Raw genomic sequence first — 21,523 nt, 5'->3', positions numbered from 1 at the left:
TGCAAGTACAGTAGAATGCTGAGCTGTCAGGTTTACTCTGCGTCTTTTCCACTAGAGAAACAACTTTGTGCTGTAGTAATATAAACCAGCTAAAATCACATGAGGAATTGAAAGTATTGATGTAACTGCACTTGTAAATGATGCTGTATTTGTCCTTTTGAAGAAAATCCATAATCCATGTAGGCCATTGTTTTCTAGTTCATCCTAATTTGTGTCTTTTCAGCAAACAGCCATCAATGCTTTTATTTTTCTTGAAGTATAAATAATAGAAGCAAACTCACCTGCTTATTAACTTGGTCCGTAGAGATTTTGAATGTTCCTAGCCTGATGAATGACCCAGTTAATTAGTGTGTGTATATATATGCACATATTTGTCTCTTCTGTTCATTGTGCAACAAAGGATTACTGTGAAAGAATCTCTTGGACTATTTTTCCTATCTTAGCAGAGGCAGTACATTTGAATAATTCAGTGGTGTCAGCAAGGGGTAACTGCAGTTCAGTTACCGACACATTAATTTCAGTTTAACAATGAAACTGTAAGGAAAATAACCTACTTTGAAAAATTTTAAGTTGAACTGACTGGAATATTATAAAGATGGTGGACAGTTTTCTGGGGGAAGAAAAAGAAATAGAAGCTTCTCTGACAAAGTTCAAAGTAGCACTGAAACACTTTCTCTTAAAAAAATGAATACTTTTGTTGTTCATTGATGGTATAGTGATTTTGAATGTGTAATATAACAGACCTTATTATTTCAGATATATGAATATCTACACTGTTGCATTGTGATATTGCATCTGAAGCTGAAAAAACAAACCACACCAAAAATTACATCTATGGGCAATTTTTAGACACTTTGTTCCAGGCTACAGCCATGGGCAGTTTCATTGTACTATGATGTAATGCAGCACTTCTTAATAATGATTTAGCGTGAAGTCAGTGAAGTATGTGTTTGTGTGTTTAGAAATGACTTTTCTATCTAAAGTAAGGTAGGAGAGAAGAAGGGAAAAGAGAAGAATTGGGTTGTTGTAAAAACAGAATGGTTAGTGACTGAGGGAGGCTGGTGAGTGATGTAGGTTTGAAGTAAAATAGCAGGATTGTAGTCTGCCAAGAGTTGTCTGCATCTAGTGAAATAGGTGAGTTCCTTGCTGAATCATCCCAGCAAGAGAACTTAATTTCCAGAAGAAAGACTGTGAAAGTCAATAAAGTAATTTATCTTTCTATGAGTTACTGGTTTTGAAGAAGGAAGAAGAAAACTTACTTAGTCTTTGTGATTTAGAGGAGGAACTTAAAACTTCACTGTGCTTGCAGTTTTTGTTACAGAAGTGAGAATTCATGATCCTCATGAAAAATTGAGTTTGGCCAAAGCATAAGCCTCGGAGGAACACTCCTGTCTATGTACTCAGCAGAAGCTTCACTTGTTTTTAACATCTGAAATATATAAAGATTCCTGTTTCAGTCAGCTGACCAGATCTCTTTGCAGAAATAATTTGCTGTGATTTTATGCCAGATTGAAGGTGCTAAAATGCATTTTCACTATAAAGACATACCTAATTCATACTGGATTAGAGTTGGGAGGGGAAAAGGAAACTAGAATAGAAGAACAGAAAATAGAGACTATCTGCTTTCTTTAGTATATGTATGTGGATGTGTGTGTATACATATATATATACACACACACACATACATATATAAAGAGTGTGAATATGTGGATATATGCACATATGTATAGAGGTGTTTGTATATGTTTGTGTAAGTGTACATATATAGAGGTATATACAGACAGTGTTGCAGTACCAGAGTGCTATGCAGTTTTAAATGTATGGGGTAACAAACTGTACCTATATTTATTTTGTGCTGTCTCACTCCTGGGGCATTCTGTATTGCTACTTGCAATGATTAAAAGGGAGTCTTATTTTAATATCAGTGTAACTAAAAAAAACAAACAACAAAACCAAACAACATTTTAGACTTTTTGCCTTCTGATACTTCAGCTTCAATCTGATTGTGTTTTAAAGGTGCTCCATGCAATCACAAGTTTGGGGAATGTATTCATAAAATTAGAGAGTCTCACTGAACTGGATGAACATATACTATTGTGTTTCTTGTAATGAAACATGGGAGTTGACAACAGTAAAGACTCAAGATCACCAAGAAGTAATGTATTCCAAGTAACATTGAACAAAGCCTTGCAAGTCTTAATATTGAAAGAAATACAGAAGATGACTTGTATGCAATGTGTGGGAATGAACAGATATTACAAATGTGTGAAATCTGATTGTTTCTTATAATCAGTCTGAAGACACAAGAAAGTAACTACTAATGTCTGCTGACTTTAATCCCTTGACAGAAATAATTCCTGCATTTCTCTGTTCTTCCCAGTTTTCTAATTCCTCTGAGTGGAAACAGGCTGAGATGATACAACTTTTAAAATATGGAAGCATGTATATAAATTAATGCAGGCTTTATTCAGGAAATAACTTGCTTGTTCAACAAGGTAATAGGTTTTTGATTGCAGTTTTCTACACTCTACCTTTAGGAGAGCTATGCAGCTTTCTCCAACTTCTTAATTGTTGGGGGTTTTTTTGTTGTTTATACTTGATGTATTTAAAGAAGGTAGATTTTCCCCACGATATATGCAACAATTGAATACAGTTATCAGTATATTATATTTTAAATTACTTTTTTCTTTTCTTAACAGAAGGAAGGAGAAAAAAATCACAAGGTCCGACTAGCAGTTGGGAATGGAGTAAGAAATGATGTATGGAGAGAATTTTTAAATAGATTTGGTGCTGTTAAAATCTGTGAGTTTTATGGTGCTACTGAAGGAAACATTTGTTTCATGAACCACACAGGAAAAATTGGATCTGTTGGACGCACCAATTTCTTTTATAAGGTGACTATTTATTTACATTGTACTTTGTAAATAGGACTACTGAAGGTAAATGTGTTTCTCAGTTTGACCACAGGACATGGGGCTGCAGTCATAAGTCCAAGGTAAATTTTCTAACTTAGTTATTGCAAGTTTAATTGACCCTCTGTAAAATCGTGGCTGCCAAAATATTGCAGATAGTGCTTAGCACCCAACGCAGTTATACTTTCAGCAGTAATACTTGGATTTTTCTTGAAGTTCACAAGAGTCAAAAAGACCTTGCCTCTCTTCTGACAATTGAGTAAGTTCCAAGTATCATTTCAAACCTCTATTATATTAAAGGACAAAAGAGGAAGTTTGATTTGTTTTAATACCTAAGAACTCATAATCTGTGAAATAAACATACAAGTGTCCTGTTCTGACTTAGCGTTCTATGGATTATATTTAGAGCTGTTTTCAAAGAGTGTATTTATATCACATATTGCTATGTAAATATTTGGCATAAATAGAAATTAATAGTAATTAAAATAAAGTAACATATAGGCAGATATAACTTTAACAGATATTTTATACCTACGTGCAATTAAACATAAGCAACTCAAACTACATCTAGCCTGTATCATTATTCAGAAATCTCAAAGATAACACAATACAAATATAATCATTGTTGAGTAATTGTGACAGACAGTACTTGCCAAGGGCATTTAATTTAAAAATTCTATGCCCTTTTATCTACCAAGTATGCTATATTTATTTGGTTTGTACTAGGTTACTAAAACTAGAAAAAACATACATGTTTTTCATTGCTTATTCAATAGTCTCTGGTTTTTACTTCACCAGCTTTGACAATGGAAGTTATATGTCTTGGGAAAGCGGAATCCATATTATTTATATCACGTATGGAGGCTTTTCCTTCATCCTTCTGAGTAAATGAAGAAGAATTTATCTCAGCTTGAAATTCACAGATAGGTTTTTCCCTTTGCATCCTATTAATACTATCTCTTAAATCATTTGAGAAGTCAGTAAGTAACGTGTTCCAAGCTTTAGCTAACAATATGAAAGATTATTTGGCAAGGCTTTCTAGCAAGGAGACTAGATATTTAGCATTTTGTTGTTATTTACACCACTTTTTAATCTTCTTGAAATAAATAGGACTGCACACATTGCCTAGAATTTGCAAATTAACTGAGATATGTATCTAAACTGAGATACCTATCTATATATACAAATCCTGCTGACTTAAGTGGCATTTGTCCTCCTGAGGAAAACTGATAGTAAAATGTCCTGACAAAACTTTTTTTCAGAGAATGATGTAAAAATATTGTTTGGAAATGTATCATAGCTATCTTCTGATGACATGCAAATAGGTTTCTAGGCAGCATATGTTCCAGGGTCCACTACTTCAATACAGCATCACCCCATTATGATCACTGCAGACTACTTTACAACTTGGGGCCAGAGGAATTCTTCATTTCTGGGATAGGAACCCAGACTGCAGGGAGGAACCTGGAAATACTCAGAAAAACACCACAAGAGCTAGTGTGTTTTTCAGAAACTGTTGAGAGCTCAGGAATTGAAGCAGACCGACTCTACTAATTCTCTATTCTACATGACTGATGTTCTGTAGCATGCATGGTGGACATCTGGTGCTGATGGATGGCTCTAGAAGGGTACAGATCCACTCCAGGAAATCTGGAATCTGGAATTTAGGGAGCAGAAGGTGAACCAGGAACCTTAGAGCTGATGTTAATTTTTGTTTCAGAGCTTTCTAAGCCACATGCTTTAATTATTTTAAACCTTTTTTTTTTTTTAATCTTATGAAATTTTACATTTGTTCCAAACCTGAGTAAACTTGTTTTCAGTATTTCAGAACTTCTAGACAGAGTTTTGTCATAAGTCATTAACCTTTTGGAAATACCATTTAAAGGTTATAGCAGGTAAAGGATTAGACTTGAAATTACCTATTTATTGGTTTAATTATCTGTGGTTTTAATCAAGTAGTGTGGGGCTTTTGCATGTATTAATAGTGGCACTCCATGTGTCAATAACATATGCTGTTTGTGTTTCCAAAAGGAAGATTAGTATTTGGGGGTTTTTTGCACATGAAATGTGCTACTTTTTCCTCTTAAATGATTGGACATATGATTTGAGTTAGTCACTGCAGATTAGGAGAAAAAATAGTTCATGCAAACTGCAGTTAAAAACTAAATGCAGTTGTAACTGAATACTTGATCTCACTAGTCTTCTTTTCTATAATTTATATACTATTCCAAGTTGGAACTGTTATAGTCTATGGAAACATCAGTATAGTCTGCTAAGATAATTATGGATTGTCCCTTGCTTACTCAGTATGAATATGGAAAGACCATAAGGTATTTTATGAACCGGAAAAAGCCATTCATTCCATTTGGCTTGGCTTGAAATCAATTTTACGCTGTCTTTTTCAATGCTCTCATTTCCCTAGAAATAAATCTACAGTAAGTCTTCAGTTATTCCTGTGGTTTCTGTCATAAGGGAAGTAGCTAAAGCACATTATTTGTGAGCAGGCTCAAGGTTTAGTTACTACTGTTCTCCAAGGGGCCTGAGGTGTATTGACTCCCAACCTTTTCCCCAATTTGGCATTCTATGACTGTAGAGTTTGAGGGAAGAATGAAGGTTGTCACTTGAGAACCAGATTCAGTGCAGAGACCAGCTACCTCGCCTTGGTTACATGGGCATGTTATGTCTAGCCAGGTCAGTGGGTGGATTATATGACCCATTTTATGTGGAAATAGAACTGCCCCAAATCTCTTCCAAATCAAGGAGGTTTCAGAGACTACTCCAAAACTCCTGATGGAGCTTTTTTATAAGTAATATGTTTTGATCCAGAGCATTTATGGTTGTGCAACATACACAGTCTCTCTCTCTGAAAGAATTTGTGTCAGTGGAACAACGTGACATAGTAATAATAGTACAATTGTTATATGTCTCAAATTAACAATTCTGCAATCTGTTAACTACTGGGGCTCTGCTTCTATCACCGGTGCAGTTCTGCTGGATGGCAGTTCCTTCAGTCTGCTTCATGACATTGTTTGCAGGAGCAGCTAGCTCCCTCGTATGCTGAAGCAGAGTAGTGTTGACATGAACAAGGGTTTAGATATAGTGCAGTTTCAGAAAAGTCTAGAAGAGATTGAGAGAAGGAATGTTGAAAATACCATGAGGCATGCATTTTAGTGATGTTCTTTTTTTTTAAAAAAGTACATATTTAAACAAATACTTATGTTTGGGGACCTTTTATATGTGTTTTTGATTAGTCCACTATCTGTGAGTATTGTGACACAAGCCATGTATTTTAATGCCATAGATAAATTAGTTTTGACTTACTTCAGGAATTTGTTGTGTTTTTTTTTTAAAATACATTTTACAGCTTACAGATTATTAAACAATGCATTCAGAAGTGTAGCTTTTGTGTTTGTTTTACTTCAGTCTGAATGACATCTACTGGACATCTAGCAATATGTAAAGGAGAGCAGCTTTATTTCTCATTTGCTGACCCATGAATGATCTGAAGTTGGAAAGGGAGACTGTCTCCTGGAAAGCAGAAAATGCCACAGACAAGGCCTAGCCATCCAATTCCTAATTTTTATTGTTTCTTCAAAGAAATGCTACAACAACTTTTGAAACATTATTCTCTTGACACAAGGGATGATATGAGGAGATACCCTTAGACATACTCTGTAGGGATTTCCTAAACACCTATTTCTTAAACTGGGAATAGAAAGAAAGAGAACTGAGAAAGGGGAAAAGAGGCTCATGGGTTCATGTATGTGATACAGTAAAGGAGAAGGAAGAAACTTACGTTCTTTTCACTGACATAATCGCACAATTGGAATGAAGTAAATACAGTATAAAACCCCATACATACATATATTGAAAGTATAGTGGGAGTAATAGCAGATAGGTTCAAAGTATAATATTTTTAGCAGGGAAAAAGGAAAAGAAATAGGAAGGCATTTCTGTTGTAGGTAATGGCAATGGCACAGTTTCTAAAGGTGAAATGCAGACAGAAGTTAAAACTTTAAAAGACGAATTGAGGTCTCAGAATGAATAAAGTAACTTTTCTGTCAGTAACTGCCAACGGTTGGGGACAAATACTTGGGATAAATATCAACATTCTACATAACACATTAATTTTCATAAATAATTTGGAAGACAAGAGTTAATAAACAGATGATTGTTAAAGCAATTGTCAGACATCCAAGAGGCCACTGTGTGTGAGAATTTAACTCAAAGCAGTGCTCTTGTTTGCACTTTTTTATTTTCACACTATACTCTTTATGTAAGAGGAATTGGTCCATGTGCTTGAATGCATCACTGTGGTATGTGAATAAATCCTTCAGTAAGGATGTTCACATAGAGTCAACGAACAGGAAAGTAGAAGTCTCTGAATAGCTTTTTAGCTTGTAAAACTTAAAATGTTTTACAAAGAAAGTAGTGTATAGATTAACATAGTAATATAATAAATTACTGCTTAATATTTACACCTGGCATATATATGTGTGTAGTTCATGATTGATTTTATTATATATGACATACATTATGTGTGTATTTATGTAAATGTGATATGGGAAAAATCTGTAAGACTCTCAGTTGTGTCTATGAAATGTACATATAAATCTCTTTCTTACACTGAAATAAATTCTGAGTGATGGCAGAGAACATGCAATGAGAGAGTGGGACTAATGAGGTCCAAGGAAGCTTGTAAGAAGGGCTAAATATAACCCATGGCAAGTACATCTGAAAAAACAGCATGTAAAAAAAAATATTCCAAACTTTATTTATAAACGTATTTTTTCATTATTTTAAGCATAAGTATTCCAACTATTACAGGAATCTAAATCTCTCTTACTCAAAACTATATGGATCAAAATAAAAAATCATAAATAATTTCAACATATAAAATACTTTGTCTTTCACACAGCGATGCAGAATTAGTATTATGCACTTTTTTCATGCAGTCACAGAACTTAAGTGGCAGAAGAGATACTTTTTAGTTTAAAAGTAACCAAAGTTAGGTTTAAGCAAATCTTAAGACCCTGGAAAACTGGATTCACAGGTGGAACATTGGCATGTGTTAATCCAAGCCATGGAAGCTCTTAAATTCATTGGCCAATGAAAATTATTGTTTCTGCTCTTTGGACTAGTTTTGTGCTAAAATAATCTGAGATACTTCAAGTGTATTCCAAGGTGGTTTATTATAATATGTGGTGATTCAGTTAATATCAAGCATAGCTTTAAAAGGTTTTTTTTTTCTTGGTTGTGTTTACTTCGGCTAAACAAAATTATGCAGAGGAATTATACATCTACTATTTATGGCATAAATAAGGCATTACAAGTGTAATTTTAAACCATTTATAAGATATGATGATACTATGCACCAGATTTCTTTTTTCATTACATTTAACTTTTTTAAGATGCTTGGAACTAAATCTACTAAATGTAATGCTTTGTTTTATAAACAGATACTCTAGAGAATTCAACACTATCTCTCTCTAAAACAAGTAACTAAATAAAAAGCAATAGCTTGTGATCTTTGTTCTCTGATGAAGGTTCTGTGAACATTCACTATAATTTGAAACTTTAGGCATTTCAAAACTACTTGCAAAATAATATTTAAACTCACATATTTCTAGTCAATTAAAAAAAAAGGGTGGTGGAGGGAATGCTGTTATTAGATAACATCCAGGCAGCATGGTAACAGACAATAATGTTGCATTTTAACTCATTTTAAGTTTCAGCTAGATAAATGATGCTTTTTGTTTGGTACATTTATGTGGTGCTTTAGGGAGTAAAATGTAGATTAAAATGATGAATGCTGCATGCAGTACTCTGTGAAAATAATATGGTAATGCTTCAACAGCTCAGGCCCTCTTTTCCAATAAATTTTGAATAATGGGATAAAACAAATGTAGGCCTATACCCAGACTAAATGCTTTTCTCTGGAGCTTTCATTTTCTAGTATTTAATATGAAAAGAAAGCTGTTTGCACTGAATGTATATTGGCATAGTTTCATTATGCATGTCTAATGCAGTATGTGGTGTTTTCTCCTTTTAATTATGTATTTGCATGACATTTCAAAAAGCTAACTGGAATAGGCATAGCTAATACTCTAAAGTTGCAGGCACTGAAAAATGCATCTCAGATATTAAATTAAAGTTTCTGAGTATTTATAACAAAATGATGCATCATACAGACTAATATGTTGATAAGCTACAGCTGTTGAGCTCTGAAGGAATGAACAGATAAAAATGGATCTGAACAGGGCACACTGCTATTCTAATCAAACACAAAAATAGCAGAATAACATTTCATTTTATACCGTTTCATTCTTATTATTTATATTATTCATTGCATTTGGTCTGTGATATGAAACCTATCAAAGTAGTAAGTATCAATGTAAAAAAGAAAGTGAAAAAGAACAGCAATTAAATGTAGATGGCCAAAAGAAAAGAGTCTAAGAAAAAATGACTTGTGTATTATGAATACCTCCCATTCTGTTCATCAAGAATAATACAGTTCTTTTCAAATTCAGGTCAACTTTTTGGCTCTCAAATTCTTCACTTTGGTAAATGCTATAGTCTGTAGTTATTAAAAAAATTACCCTTCACTTTATGCAAAAAGTGTCCAATGCTTGGATAATTACTTGCTTTTGCATGCTATTGCCTTGTTGCTTTGAACAATTGTTAAAAATATCTTTTTGTTTCAGACTTAGGGTAGAAGGAAAACACAGTGGTGAAAATTGAAAAGGCTCAGTGAAATAAGTTTGTACATATGAGGCTGAAATTGTGTGCTTGGTGTTTGATTCAAGTTGCTATTTATTCAGACTTCCTTGAAAACAAAATTATGTGGTATAGCTACAGCAACATTTCAAATTAGGATAACATAATTATGCAAATCTTCATTCAGATTAGTTGCAGAAAAGCAAACGGGTTTATGTTTTAGTACTTCAGTCACTTTCATAACACCAGCCTTAAATTATATTGCATTCTTTATCGTGAAGAGTGCAGGTATATATTCACAGGTTTTTTAAAATTGTTTTCTTTGCTTATCAAGATTTCTCCAGGAGAAGATAGTCATATATCCTTGGCTTGAGTAGTTGTTATATAGATTGCTGATATACTTATTTATGAAAAGGGAAATCCGAATCCCCATCTGGGCAAACTAAAGCCTTAGGATAATAACTGCACACACAGTGGTCCATGTAGTATCAGGCATATGATATCTGTCAATGTCTCTCAAAGGTCTAATTTGGATTTGTTTCACAGTAGAAAAATGAAGCGAAATAGGAGTCAGACCCTGTATGTTGGAGAAAAAAAAGTATTGCAGTTTCTAGTGTTGATAAGAATATCTTGCCTTCTCCTTCAGCTGACTTAGAGCCACATTCTCTGTGATCCTTATACAAGAGGAAGGTTAGTTGTAAAATATAACTAGGAGGTCAGCTAGGTCAGCAGTGTCAAGACTCAAGGGTTCACAGTATTTCAGAAAAATGCAAAACTAACTGTCATATATCCATGGAACATGCACAGCTACATAACCATGTCAAACAACATGGTATCCTTCTGCTGGTGCTCATGATAAGACTTTCCAGCATACACCAGCCTGAGAAGGTTTGAGGCAAGAACTGAGGCTAGTTAAACAAGGGTAAAGCCCAACAGGAAGCAGGGTTTCCTTTGCAAGGAGATTTTGGTCTTTGTTTTCCCACTTGTTTTAGGTGCCAGAAGACCCCAAGAACACTTTTCATACCAGCCACCACACTTAGATGTCATTTAAATTCCAGATATGCTTCTGTTACCCTGACTCGTGTAGGCTCTTCCACTGGTATGTGGATCCCATAACTTGTAAGAAAATTTACAAAATTACGGTTCTGTGTCTTCACCAAGTATTTTTGAAAGTTACAAGATGATAAAAATGTTTTGGTGTTGCTTATCTCCAGGAAATGGTATAAGTTTACATACAAAGTATTTTCATTTTTAAATGAAACTAGATTCTACTTTTAGATGAGCCAAACTGGAGTAAAGGTTTACTTGCTTATATTTGCTGCCACCAGATGTCACTGTGTAGATGAATAACTGATCACCCTTTTTCCCTTTTTTAGCTTTTTTTCCCATTTGATTTAATCAAGTATGATTTCCAAAAAGATGAACCAATTAGAAATAAGGATGGTTGGTGTGAAAAAGTTAAGAAAGGTAAGTATGTATTTTAATAGGTTATAACGGCCTTTTAATTGTAATACAAATACTCCAGAGAATTCTTTTAAGGAGCCTTGCTATTACATTACTATACTATGCCAACATCAACTGTTACTCTTTGCTCTGACAAAAGCAGTATAATTTTTGATGTAAGACAGAACATTATTAAACATACCAGTGCTGACACCAGAAGAACTTAGGAGATCCTTGGATATATTCACAGAAGAGCAATGTTCAAAAGTGAGAATGTGATATTATCTCTGAATATGTAGATAATGACATCTGTGTTTTTTAAAGGAAGTTAACATAGTGAGATGGTTGCCTAAGAAATCTACAGGAAAGACTGGGTGATTAGAGCAAATGCTTTTTGGTGAGAAATTAAGTGTTCCTGACTAAGAGAGTTGATTAAGCTTATCAATTTTTTTTTTTTTAAAGATGTTGCTTGATTATAGCTGTCTTCAAAATACTTATCAAATATCTGGTATCTCTCAATTATACCTATATTCAAAGTGTTTATCAGATACTGAAGCATCTCTGTTGTACTGTAGGAAGGTAATTAATGCCTGGAAGCTGAAGCAAGAAACACTTATATCAAAGGTCAGGGAGGCAGCTTTAACAGGGAGCTGAAACAGATTTTTCAAAGGAGTTAAGAGGTTCTGTAACAGGTTTTAATCAAAGGTGGGAACTTTTGAGGAAAATACGGTCCCCCAAACATGAAATTTTGTAGGAAATTATCTGTAGGGATGTCAGGCTGACCTGTGAGGGGAACACATGCTCTAATTAGACACATGGTCTTAATTTTTTTTCAATTATACCAGTCAGTCTAATAAAAAGTATTATATCTATAGACTTTGTCTTAGCCATGCCCTGTAACTTCAGAGCATCGTGGCTGCAGTGACTCTACAAGTGAAATAAATGCTGTCACCTAAAACACTACCAATTTATGGAAAAAAGGCACAGCTCTTTCATAAAGAGGCAGTCTTAAATTAAGAATTGTGCATACCTTTGGACACATTTTTATTTTTATGTATTTTCATATTTATAATTCTTGTCTCTGATACAAAGTAATGTAACTCATAAGCTTTGTTGTTCAGAATGTGCTTCCAGAAAGGTTAGGCGTTCATACAACTATTCTGCTTTCAGCAAACTAACACCCTGATACTCTGCATGCATAACAGGATAATCCTATCCCCATCTCTCCCTATTTTTTGAGAAAACAAATTGTGTTAAAACTTATATATTTTAGACCAAAAGAAAGCAATAAGGCTTTATCACATTAATGAAAATTCTTAAGAGGTGTTCTCAGAACTTCTGAAAGGAGACTAAATAGGGATTTAATGCCTGGGTTGAACACCTGCTTTTTATTAACACCAGTTTTTCAGTAGGAAGCTGATAAAGTTGAGACTCATCACTGGAAATTCAGTAAGGTGTGGGGAGTGGGACATACTATTCACTTGAAGTCTGCACTTTTAGAGGATAGTAAACCTGCTAGTGAACTCACAATTGATAGATAACAGTTCTGGGAGAAAACAGTTTGATGAGTCATCAGGAAGAAATACAAAAGACTGGGAATTTGAGTGGACAATATTGTACTGTGTCTTTGTGGTCACTTTGCACATAGAGGTGACCACAGGAATTGTAAAGCAGTCAAAACAATTAAGTTTTTGGGTCTTATGTACTGAACCCTGCTAAGCTTGGTTCCTGGTCTTGTAAAATCGTATGTACCAAATTGATATTAATGTAAAGTACAGGAAATGTGCATGATACTTTAGGTTTACATTCTTTCAACTTCTCTGTATAGGTGAGGCTGGTCTTCTCATTTCCAAAGTCAATGCGAAGAACCCCTTCTTTGGTTACGCTGGCAATAAGAGACACACAGAAAAGAAATTACTCTGTGAGGTATTTAAGAAGGGAGATCTTTATTTAAATACTGGAGATCTAATGGTTCAAGACCATGAGAATTTTCTGTATTTTTGGGACAGGATTGGAGATACCTTCAGGTATAATCATTGTTTCTTTTCAGATTTTTTCATTAAAGAAACATGGACATGCAGAATAGAATAATACTGTTCTATTTGTTTTCAACGAGAAGTGTTCAGTTTATTACTATTGTGATGTAGTTTATAATGCTCCTGAAGTGGCTAACAGGGGCTGAATTTTGTAGAAAGTGTTCCTGTGGAGCTGGATAGCTCATTTCCAGAATGTTTTGTAGGAATTACATCTCTTTGTACAGTCCTTCCAGTAAGCATAGTAACTAGTGATGGTTTTGCAGTGAGCAAGGAAGTTGGATACTAAGTGGAAAAAAATGTATCAAATAGTAAAGACTGGTCACATTTGATACATTTAGATACATGTCAAAATTTGGAAGACTCATATCAGATTATGATAAGCTTTCATTGTGCTGTATAGTGATAGCTAGTATCCAGTACCATTTGAATTGCAAGTGTTGTCTTCTGGTGATCAGATAAATACACCAATGTGACAAGTGGGAGAAAATTTGAGGTGGTGTTAGTCTGAAATGAATGGAGTTCCTACTAAAGTTAATGTTTTTTTCAAGAGAAGGTGTCCATATGTTTTCATGGGATTAAATTATTTTTCCACATGTTTTAGATGGAAAGGGGAGAATGTTGCAACTACAGAAGTTTCTGATGTCATTGTAATGTTGGACTTCATACAAGAAGCAAATGTGTATGGTGTATCTGTGCCAGGTAAAAGAAGCATTAGCTGTATATTTTTCTTCCCCTAGGTTAGTTGTTAACCCTCATAACTCTTTTATTTCATGTTTTAAACCGATGAATCACTTCTGATTGAATCATCTGTTTAATACCTAGCTAAAATGTAGATGTAGATAATAAAAATACTACCAGATTGTGAATGAGCCAGTGAATCATGCATTTTTATGTGTATGAAGTGATATATATTTTTGAAAAGTTACTTTTCATGAATTTGTGATAGCTACAAATCCACACATCCATGTGTCAAAATAAAATGTCAGCAAGCTAAGAATTAAAGCAACTCTAAAGGAAAGTAAGTGTATGATGACATTTTTCTGTCTTATTTCACTTTTCATGTAGCCTCATAAAACATCTGTAAACAGATACATTACAAAACCAAGGACAAGGTGAAAAATAAAATGAAGAGACAAATAAATAAATTATTAAGAAAGAAAATATATTCATTTCTTTTTAATAATTATTTTTTTGTTAATTTTCACGAGATCATCAGGGCTTGATTCCCACTTGTGCTAAGTCTTTTTTTAAAATGCATACTAGGTGTGGCTGGGATAGAGATAAGTTTCTTTATAGGAGTCTGTATGGTGCTGTATTTTCATTGGTGGTGTTGATAACTGACCAACGCTTGGCTATTGCTGAACAAAGCTTGCACAGTATCCAGGCTTTCTCCCTGCAGCGAGTATGCTGGGGGCAGGCAAGAAGTTGGGAGCAGATGTAGATAGGACAGTGGGCCCAAACTGACCAAAGGGATATTTCATGTCATATGATGCCATGCTCAGTAATAAAAGCTTGGGCAAAAGAAGAGGGTGAGATGTTTGTGGTTATGGCATTTGTCTTCCCAAGCAACCACCACATGTGCTGAATGAGGCCCTGCCCTGCAGGAAGAAGCTGAACAACTGCCTGACAATGGGAAATGGTGAATGAATTCCTGATTTTGCTTTGCTTGTCCATGCAGCTTTTGCTTTCCCTGTTAAACTGCCATTATCTTGATAGATGAGTATTCTTGCTTTCCTTCTATTCCCTTCTCATGCTATGGGAGAAGGGAGTGAGTGAGAAGCTGGCTGGATGTTTGGTTCTTGGCCAGGATGAACCCACCACAAAATGATAAGAGTTTAAAATGTGAAAAAGGTGTCACTTACCTCTAGTTTAAAGCCACACAACAAGAAAGACCGTAATAAAGAAGACTGACTGAAAATAAGACTCAAAAATATGAGAGCTTCAAATTTCCTGTACAACATTTGCCTGCAGATTCCTATCCAGTTTATGCAACTGTCTTGATAATTGCACTTAAGCATAAAGAAATCAAGTTCCTTACAGATTTTGTAGCATTAGCAAAAAAAAAATAAAAATGGAACGGAGACAAAAGATAAGGTTGGCAGAATGTCTCTGCTGTTACTACTAACTGATGGTTGAAGTGTGCAGTTATTTTTGATTGCTGGAGTTCACTGCTTTTAGATTTTACCCATTTTGGTCTTTCCCATAGATCCACAGTGCTCTCTTTCCAGACAAACCAGTAAGAACTTTTAATCTCTCTGTTAACAACATTCAGATCCACAGTTTGAGAGAAGATGCTGGCAAGAGAGAAAGACTAAAACTGAAGAGAAGACATAATTGGTTAATCCAGGAAAGAGGCTCAGCATTCTTGTTTTTGAGAGAGGAATGATGTTGATGTTTTTCCACATTTATTGATTAATATTGAACATGGGACTCCATTTACTCTTACCTGCCAAACTCATTTACAGCATTATTGCTTAAGTGATCACTTGAGTGATCTCCAAATATATGTAATACCATATAAAATACGAATGTAATTTTCCAGCTTTCCTGCGACTCAGAAGATGATATATGACTGTCAGTTTATTAATGCACTACAGTTCTTTTTTGTAAGCTTCATCACTAAAATGTCAACTTTATTCACATTTCAAAATTCTCCTCTCACTTCCTTTCCCCCAGATCATGAAGGAAAAGCAGGAATGGCCTCTCTTATTTTAAAGCAGAATACATCATTAGACTTGGGGCAAATGTATAAGCAAGTTGTGACCTATCTACCAAGTTATGCTTGTCCTCTTTTTTTAAGAGTGCAGGTAAGCTGCATTATTGCACAGTGCATACAAACATCTACATCATTTGAACACAGAGATGGCTAAATGAATAACAGAGAGTGCTTGTTCATATATCAGTTGATTAGTTTTAGAACTGGTCCTGTCTTCATTAATGGAGTCCTGGGGAAGGAATTACACAAAAAGTCACTAAATTTGCAGATTATGTTAAAACAGGAGGAATTGTACAAATGAGTAGGGATAGAGATCATACCAAAGGATTTAGGGACATTAGAAGCATGAACATGGGAAAACAAAAAGATTCAGATTAGTAAAATGTGAACAATTGCATCTGGAGAAAATAATCTAAAATCCATTTTATTCAGTGGAAATGAGAGAAGAGAGAAGTAGAGCTAAAGCAGGAGACACCAATTGTGCACAATAAATGAAATGTTATTTGCTGTGTAATATAATGACAAAAGTTAAAGCATTTGAAAAGGTACTAGGTAAATTGAAAAGGTGAATTAAAAACGTACATTATTATTGTCACCATCATAATCATCAGTGTCATCCCTATTTGTGTACTAGTACTTTGCTGTAGTAACTGTCGAATCTGGGGAAAAAAAATAGTCCCTCCCCCAAAGAGTTAAAAATGTAAATGTAATACAATGGACTACATATGGCTAGAAAAAATGGGAGAGTATAGCAAACATAAAATACTGGTCATCACAATAGGTGAAGTCTGAGGAGCATAGTCATTTCTGGTAAGTGTTTTGAAAACATCATGACAAAGGCAAACAGAAAAATGTTTTTGGAGATGCCTATGAAGGAAGTCTCATAAGTCTGAGGAGAAGATGAAAAAAATAATAATTGTTTGAAAAGAGAAGATGAACTATGGAAAGTTGTTCCCTGGGCCAATCAGAAATTGAATACTGATTCAGAATAAAGGGGGAAAAAGGAAAAGGTTATGAAGGACCTTGAAATTGAAATATATGTATATCTATAGATCTCATAAGTCGAGGAAGATAACCTTTTGCAGCAGCTTTACAAGCAAGATTACACTTCAGAATGTTGCAGTAGTCAGTTTATGAAATTTTAAGAACCTAGTCTAGGTTTATTGCTATACAGATGTACAAAAAACCTTTATGCTGGGCAGAATGAATCTGAATCTTGGACATAGCCTGGATATTAAGTATCTGGAACTTTGATTAGAATTTAAATGCCTACATTACAGATGAATTGCTATTGGTACTGCTGTTGTTAACCAAGAAAGAAGGCAGTGGGTGGAAATTCAAGGGAAAAAATTAAAAACCTTATGAGCTTGATCTGACATGTAGTCATACTTCAGAAGATGTCAGCATGTTTCTTAGACCAACCAAAGCAGGTAGATAGAATCTGGAGGTAGATCTGGAGTAGATACAACAGCTCTCTGAGTTGTTGGAGATAATACTTAATTTTTCATTTTCAGAGATTGTTCGCATATATATAAAAATGTAAAGACAGAAGACAAGATAATGGACAGAGGTCATAAAGTGGGGCAGAAAAGAGGTAGAGAGATAGAGAAAAGACTCTTACTAGAGATGCCTCTCACTACTTTTTCCAAGGGACACAATGACACTGAAAAGAAGCTTGAAAACATTGTAAATATATATGGTAAAGATCCACCTTTATTTGGACCTGGCTGAGTATGAGTATGGCTGATTTAGTATGTGATTCTTTCAACCCTTTATTTAAGGTGACAATAATCATAGATACAGAGAATTTCCTGATTTTTTTTAAGTAAGAGTTTCTTGATGATGACAGTTTTTACTTTCAGATTCTTTACAATGTGTAGTTTCATAATGCACACAAATGAAGAACCTAGATTGTCTTGGCCAGGCTGGGGCTACACCAGATGAGACACTGTGATGAGACACAGCACAGTGATGCAGAAAGCAATGGGCTGTAACTTTTTTCCACCATGTCTTGAGGTGTTGGTCCATAGCAGCACAAAAGTTCTAGTCTTCCAGCATAATGAGAACAGTATTAACCTTCTATCAAGTAAGATTTTCAAAAACAAATGTGAATGTGAGTAAAAGAGAAGAAGCTCTTCTATTGAACAATAAATCTTTCTCTCTTCTATAGGAAAAAATGGAAATGACTGGAACATTCAAACAACAAAAATTTCGACTGGTGGATGAAGGTTTTAATCCATCTATGATTACTGATCCTCTTTATTTTTTAGATAATTCTAAGAAAGCATATGTCTTGTTAACCAAAGAAGTACATGAGATGATCTTATCTGGGAAAATGAAACTTTAATTAACCTTATAATAGACTATTAGGGGACAGTCTATGCAAGGTACTGTATGAGAAAACAGTAACATTAGTTACCAGTATTTATATGTAGTTATCCAGAATAATATTTTATATACTTGATATTTATGTTCAGGTATGTCTTTGTATCTTTCCTCACTTGATCATTATTATTCACTAATCATTTTTTACCTCTTGAGACCAATATCTAAGTAAATGACCTGTAAAATGTAACTGAAATCAATTTTATCTTAATTTTGGAATATAAATGCTGAGTCTGATAGTTTTTCTTAGTACCAAATGAACATGAATGATATGTGGTATGACACGTAGTTAAAAAAGATTCAACATATAAATATATTGTGACACAAGTTGTTGTTTCTAGAGAGAGAAAATATGCCAGTAACATTTTTTAATGTAGTTTACGTATCACATATACTTCTGAATATATATTTTAAGAAATAAAGACTTGACAGTGGCTGAAAGAGAAAACAACTGTTCTGCAGAGGACTTTTCTGATGGAACATAAGATGAAAGAAAGTGAAGCAGAAGAAAGCCCTCCAAACAAACCCAAAACTAAGAGGTTTATACTAACATCACTGCTGAGATTTTTTGTCATAATCCATGCTCTTTCATTTGCTAAACTGGCTGTTTGGAGTGTCAAATTCTGAAGACAGAGCAAACTTTTGTGAAATGTTTAGCAGCCGATCAAGAATAGGCAGAGAAAATGTGCACATTTAATGGGGAAAATTGCTTCTATAGCATAAAAAGAATTATTACAGCACTTTATGTCATGCATATTGACTAACAAATAGCTTCCTCACTCTTATTAATGACTGCCAGAGATCATTATTTTATTAGTATAAAATATAGCAGAAAATTTAAAATTCTAAATCGTATGTTCTAACACATTGCTTTTTAAAAGTTTTAAAATAAAGTATAAGGTTATTTAAACCAAATTCTGTACTGTCTCAGTTTGATTTAAGTCTGATCACGTAAAGTCTGTTTTGTAGCCTGTTTTGATACACTGCTTGCAGAGTGTCCTCCTCTAATGAATCGTGATGACAGTGTTGGGCAGCCAGAAGCAGTATCATAGAATACTGAAAGGGTGACTCTCTTCAATGGTCATCATAGGTCTCTCTTCTATCATAATTGTGGTATGAAACCAGGCTCTTGTAAAAGAGTAGGATGTAATATACGTAAAAAATTAACTATCTTTTCTTATTTCTTTCTACTTTGCTCATCTAACAAGATGGTAGAACTTGCGTTAACTTTTGATTCTCTGATTATCACTTCCATTCATTTTCCTTAAAAACCCAAACCAAGGATGCAGTGAAAAAGTATACAAAGATTCATAGCTTGCTTATATTTCTGAATATCATATTCTTTATGGGACTGCCAATATAAATAAGCAAGTTCATGATTTTGCAATTTACAAAGCAGCAAGACCAAACATTATTTACACCAACATCATGCTTTATGGTAAACGTTAATGTAATTCTTAAGTACATAATGGGGAAAGGGGAGGGCTGCTGGGTAAGGGTGGACGGGGTCACTATGGTCTAGCACTTCCTGAGCAGTCCCACTTTTTATATCTGTTTCTTTATGTAGTTCCCAAAATGGCTGTCTATGACAGAAAGCTGCTGGGGGAGGAGGGTTGCCACTTATTCAGACAGATAGAAGTACCATTGCTCTGTTCTGCAGATAGTTGCACTTTCCTAGTCAAGAACTGCAAATTTAGGAATCAGGTATTTACCACAAAGTTAAATGCAAATTTGCAAGTTAAGTTATAATTTTGAGCAAAGGATTGGTTGTTGAAATCAAAACTATTTTATCTCTTACGCCCATCTTACCATAAGTGTATGCTAAGTATACTTCAGGATCCCTTTTCTTTTATTATAACAGTAAAAATTATGCAGTTCCTATGGCAAATAATACATTTTTAAAATAATTTTCCAAAAAATGTACCCTGAGATCCATGGTAGCATGTTTAATCTTGTAATAGAATATAAATGAATACATTGAAATCAAATGCTTGGCTTTGGTATCAGATTTACCATTTTTTTGATTTATTTTGCTTTACAATATTTGATACTATTTATGACTAGTGAAAAGGTTCTACCGCTTAGGTGCAACAGAAATGGGGGGGGGGGGGGGAACTGAAAAAAAAAGATAAGGAAACAAGTAAATACCTTTCCACACACACAAAACAAACAAACAAACAAACAAAATGGAAACTGTCGCGGTTTAACCCCAGCCAGCAGCTAAGCACCACGCAGCCGCTCACTCACTCCCCCCCACTCAGTGGGGTGGGGGAGCAAATCGGGAAAAAGAAGTAAAACTCGTGGGTTGAGATAGGAACGGTTTAATAAAACAGAAAAGAAGAAACTAATAATGATAATGATAACACTAATAAAATGACAGCAGTAGTAATAAAAGGATTGGAATGTACAAATGATGCGCAGAGCAATTGCTCACCACCCGCCAACCGACACCCAGCCGGTCCCCGAGCGGCGATTCCCCTGCTCCCCCTTCCCAGTTCCTATACTGGATGGGATGTCCCATGGTATGGAATACCCCGTTGGCCAGTTTGGGTCAGGTGCCCTGGCTGTGTCCTGTGCCAACTTCTTGTGCCCCTCCAGCTCTCTCGCTGGCTGGGCATGAGAAGCTGAAAAATCCTTTACTTTAGTCTAAACACTACTTAGCAACAACTGAAAACATCAGTGTTATCAACATTCTTCACATACTGAACTCAAAACATAGCACTGTACCAGCTACTAGGAAGACAGTTAACTCTATCCCAGCTGAAACCAGGACAGAAACAAAAACCTGTTTGTGAGTGTCACCATTTGGTGGCTTATTTTGTAAAGTATCCAAGATGAAGAAGATTGTTTCTGTGTGGAGTGGTTAGGTCGGAGAGAGCATTAGAAGAAAAATGCATGTGTGCTAACTTTCATACTCTGTCCACCACTAGGGCAGCCAGTTGGTGTTTCTGAGCTCTGCGGTACATTTCAGCAGCAGCAGGACTCTTTATTGTTTAGCCAGCTTGAGCAGCTTACAGGTGTTTGTTTCCCAGGTGTGACCACTAGAGAAATACAGAATTCCAGCTACTCCCCTGTATTCCTCAGTGTAACCAAGACAGCCTGGGCAGTCTGCCTGTTTTCAAAGGCTAGTAAGAGAGTCCTGTCCCATGCACTATCTCAAGAGATAGGATGATTATGACATCAAGAAAATAATAAAGGGAAAATCTACAGAACCATAGGCTCTGTATTTCCTAAGGGGAAAACAGTGTATTATTTTCAGTCCAGTGGTTTTCTCTCTTTCAGCCAGTAGGTTAGGTGCCAGCAGATGCACTGAA

At 35.0% G+C, this 21,523-nt stretch overlaps 1 protein-coding gene across 1 annotated transcript in view; it reads left to right on the top strand.

The window, feature by feature from the left end:
• Positions 1–19,103, top strand: part of LOC142026833 (long-chain fatty acid transport protein 6-like) — a 40,485-nt gene extending 21,382 nt beyond the window's left edge. The window contains exons 5-10 of the mRNA XM_075020235.1: positions 2,700–2,894; positions 11,006–11,096; positions 12,901–13,099; positions 13,710–13,807; positions 15,785–15,915; positions 17,995–19,103. Of these exons, the coding sequence (XP_074876336.1) occupies positions 2,700–2,894; positions 11,006–11,096; positions 12,901–13,099; positions 13,710–13,807; positions 15,785–15,915; positions 17,995–18,171 (891 nt within the window). The 3' untranslated portion in view covers positions 18,172–19,103. The remainder of the gene's footprint in view (positions 1–2,699; positions 2,895–11,005; positions 11,097–12,900; positions 13,100–13,709; positions 13,808–15,784; positions 15,916–17,994) is intronic.
• Positions 19,104–21,523: the final 2,420 nt, after the last annotated feature.

The sequence above is a fragment of the Buteo buteo genome, chromosome Z (genome assembly GCF_964188355.1).
Source record: "Buteo buteo chromosome Z, bButBut1.hap1.1, whole genome shotgun sequence".
Classification (NCBI taxonomy): domain Eukaryota; kingdom Metazoa; phylum Chordata; class Aves; order Accipitriformes; family Accipitridae; genus Buteo; species Buteo buteo.
The sequence above is the reverse complement of the archived record's forward strand: the minus strand, read 5'-3'. Positions and strand labels throughout refer to the sequence as shown.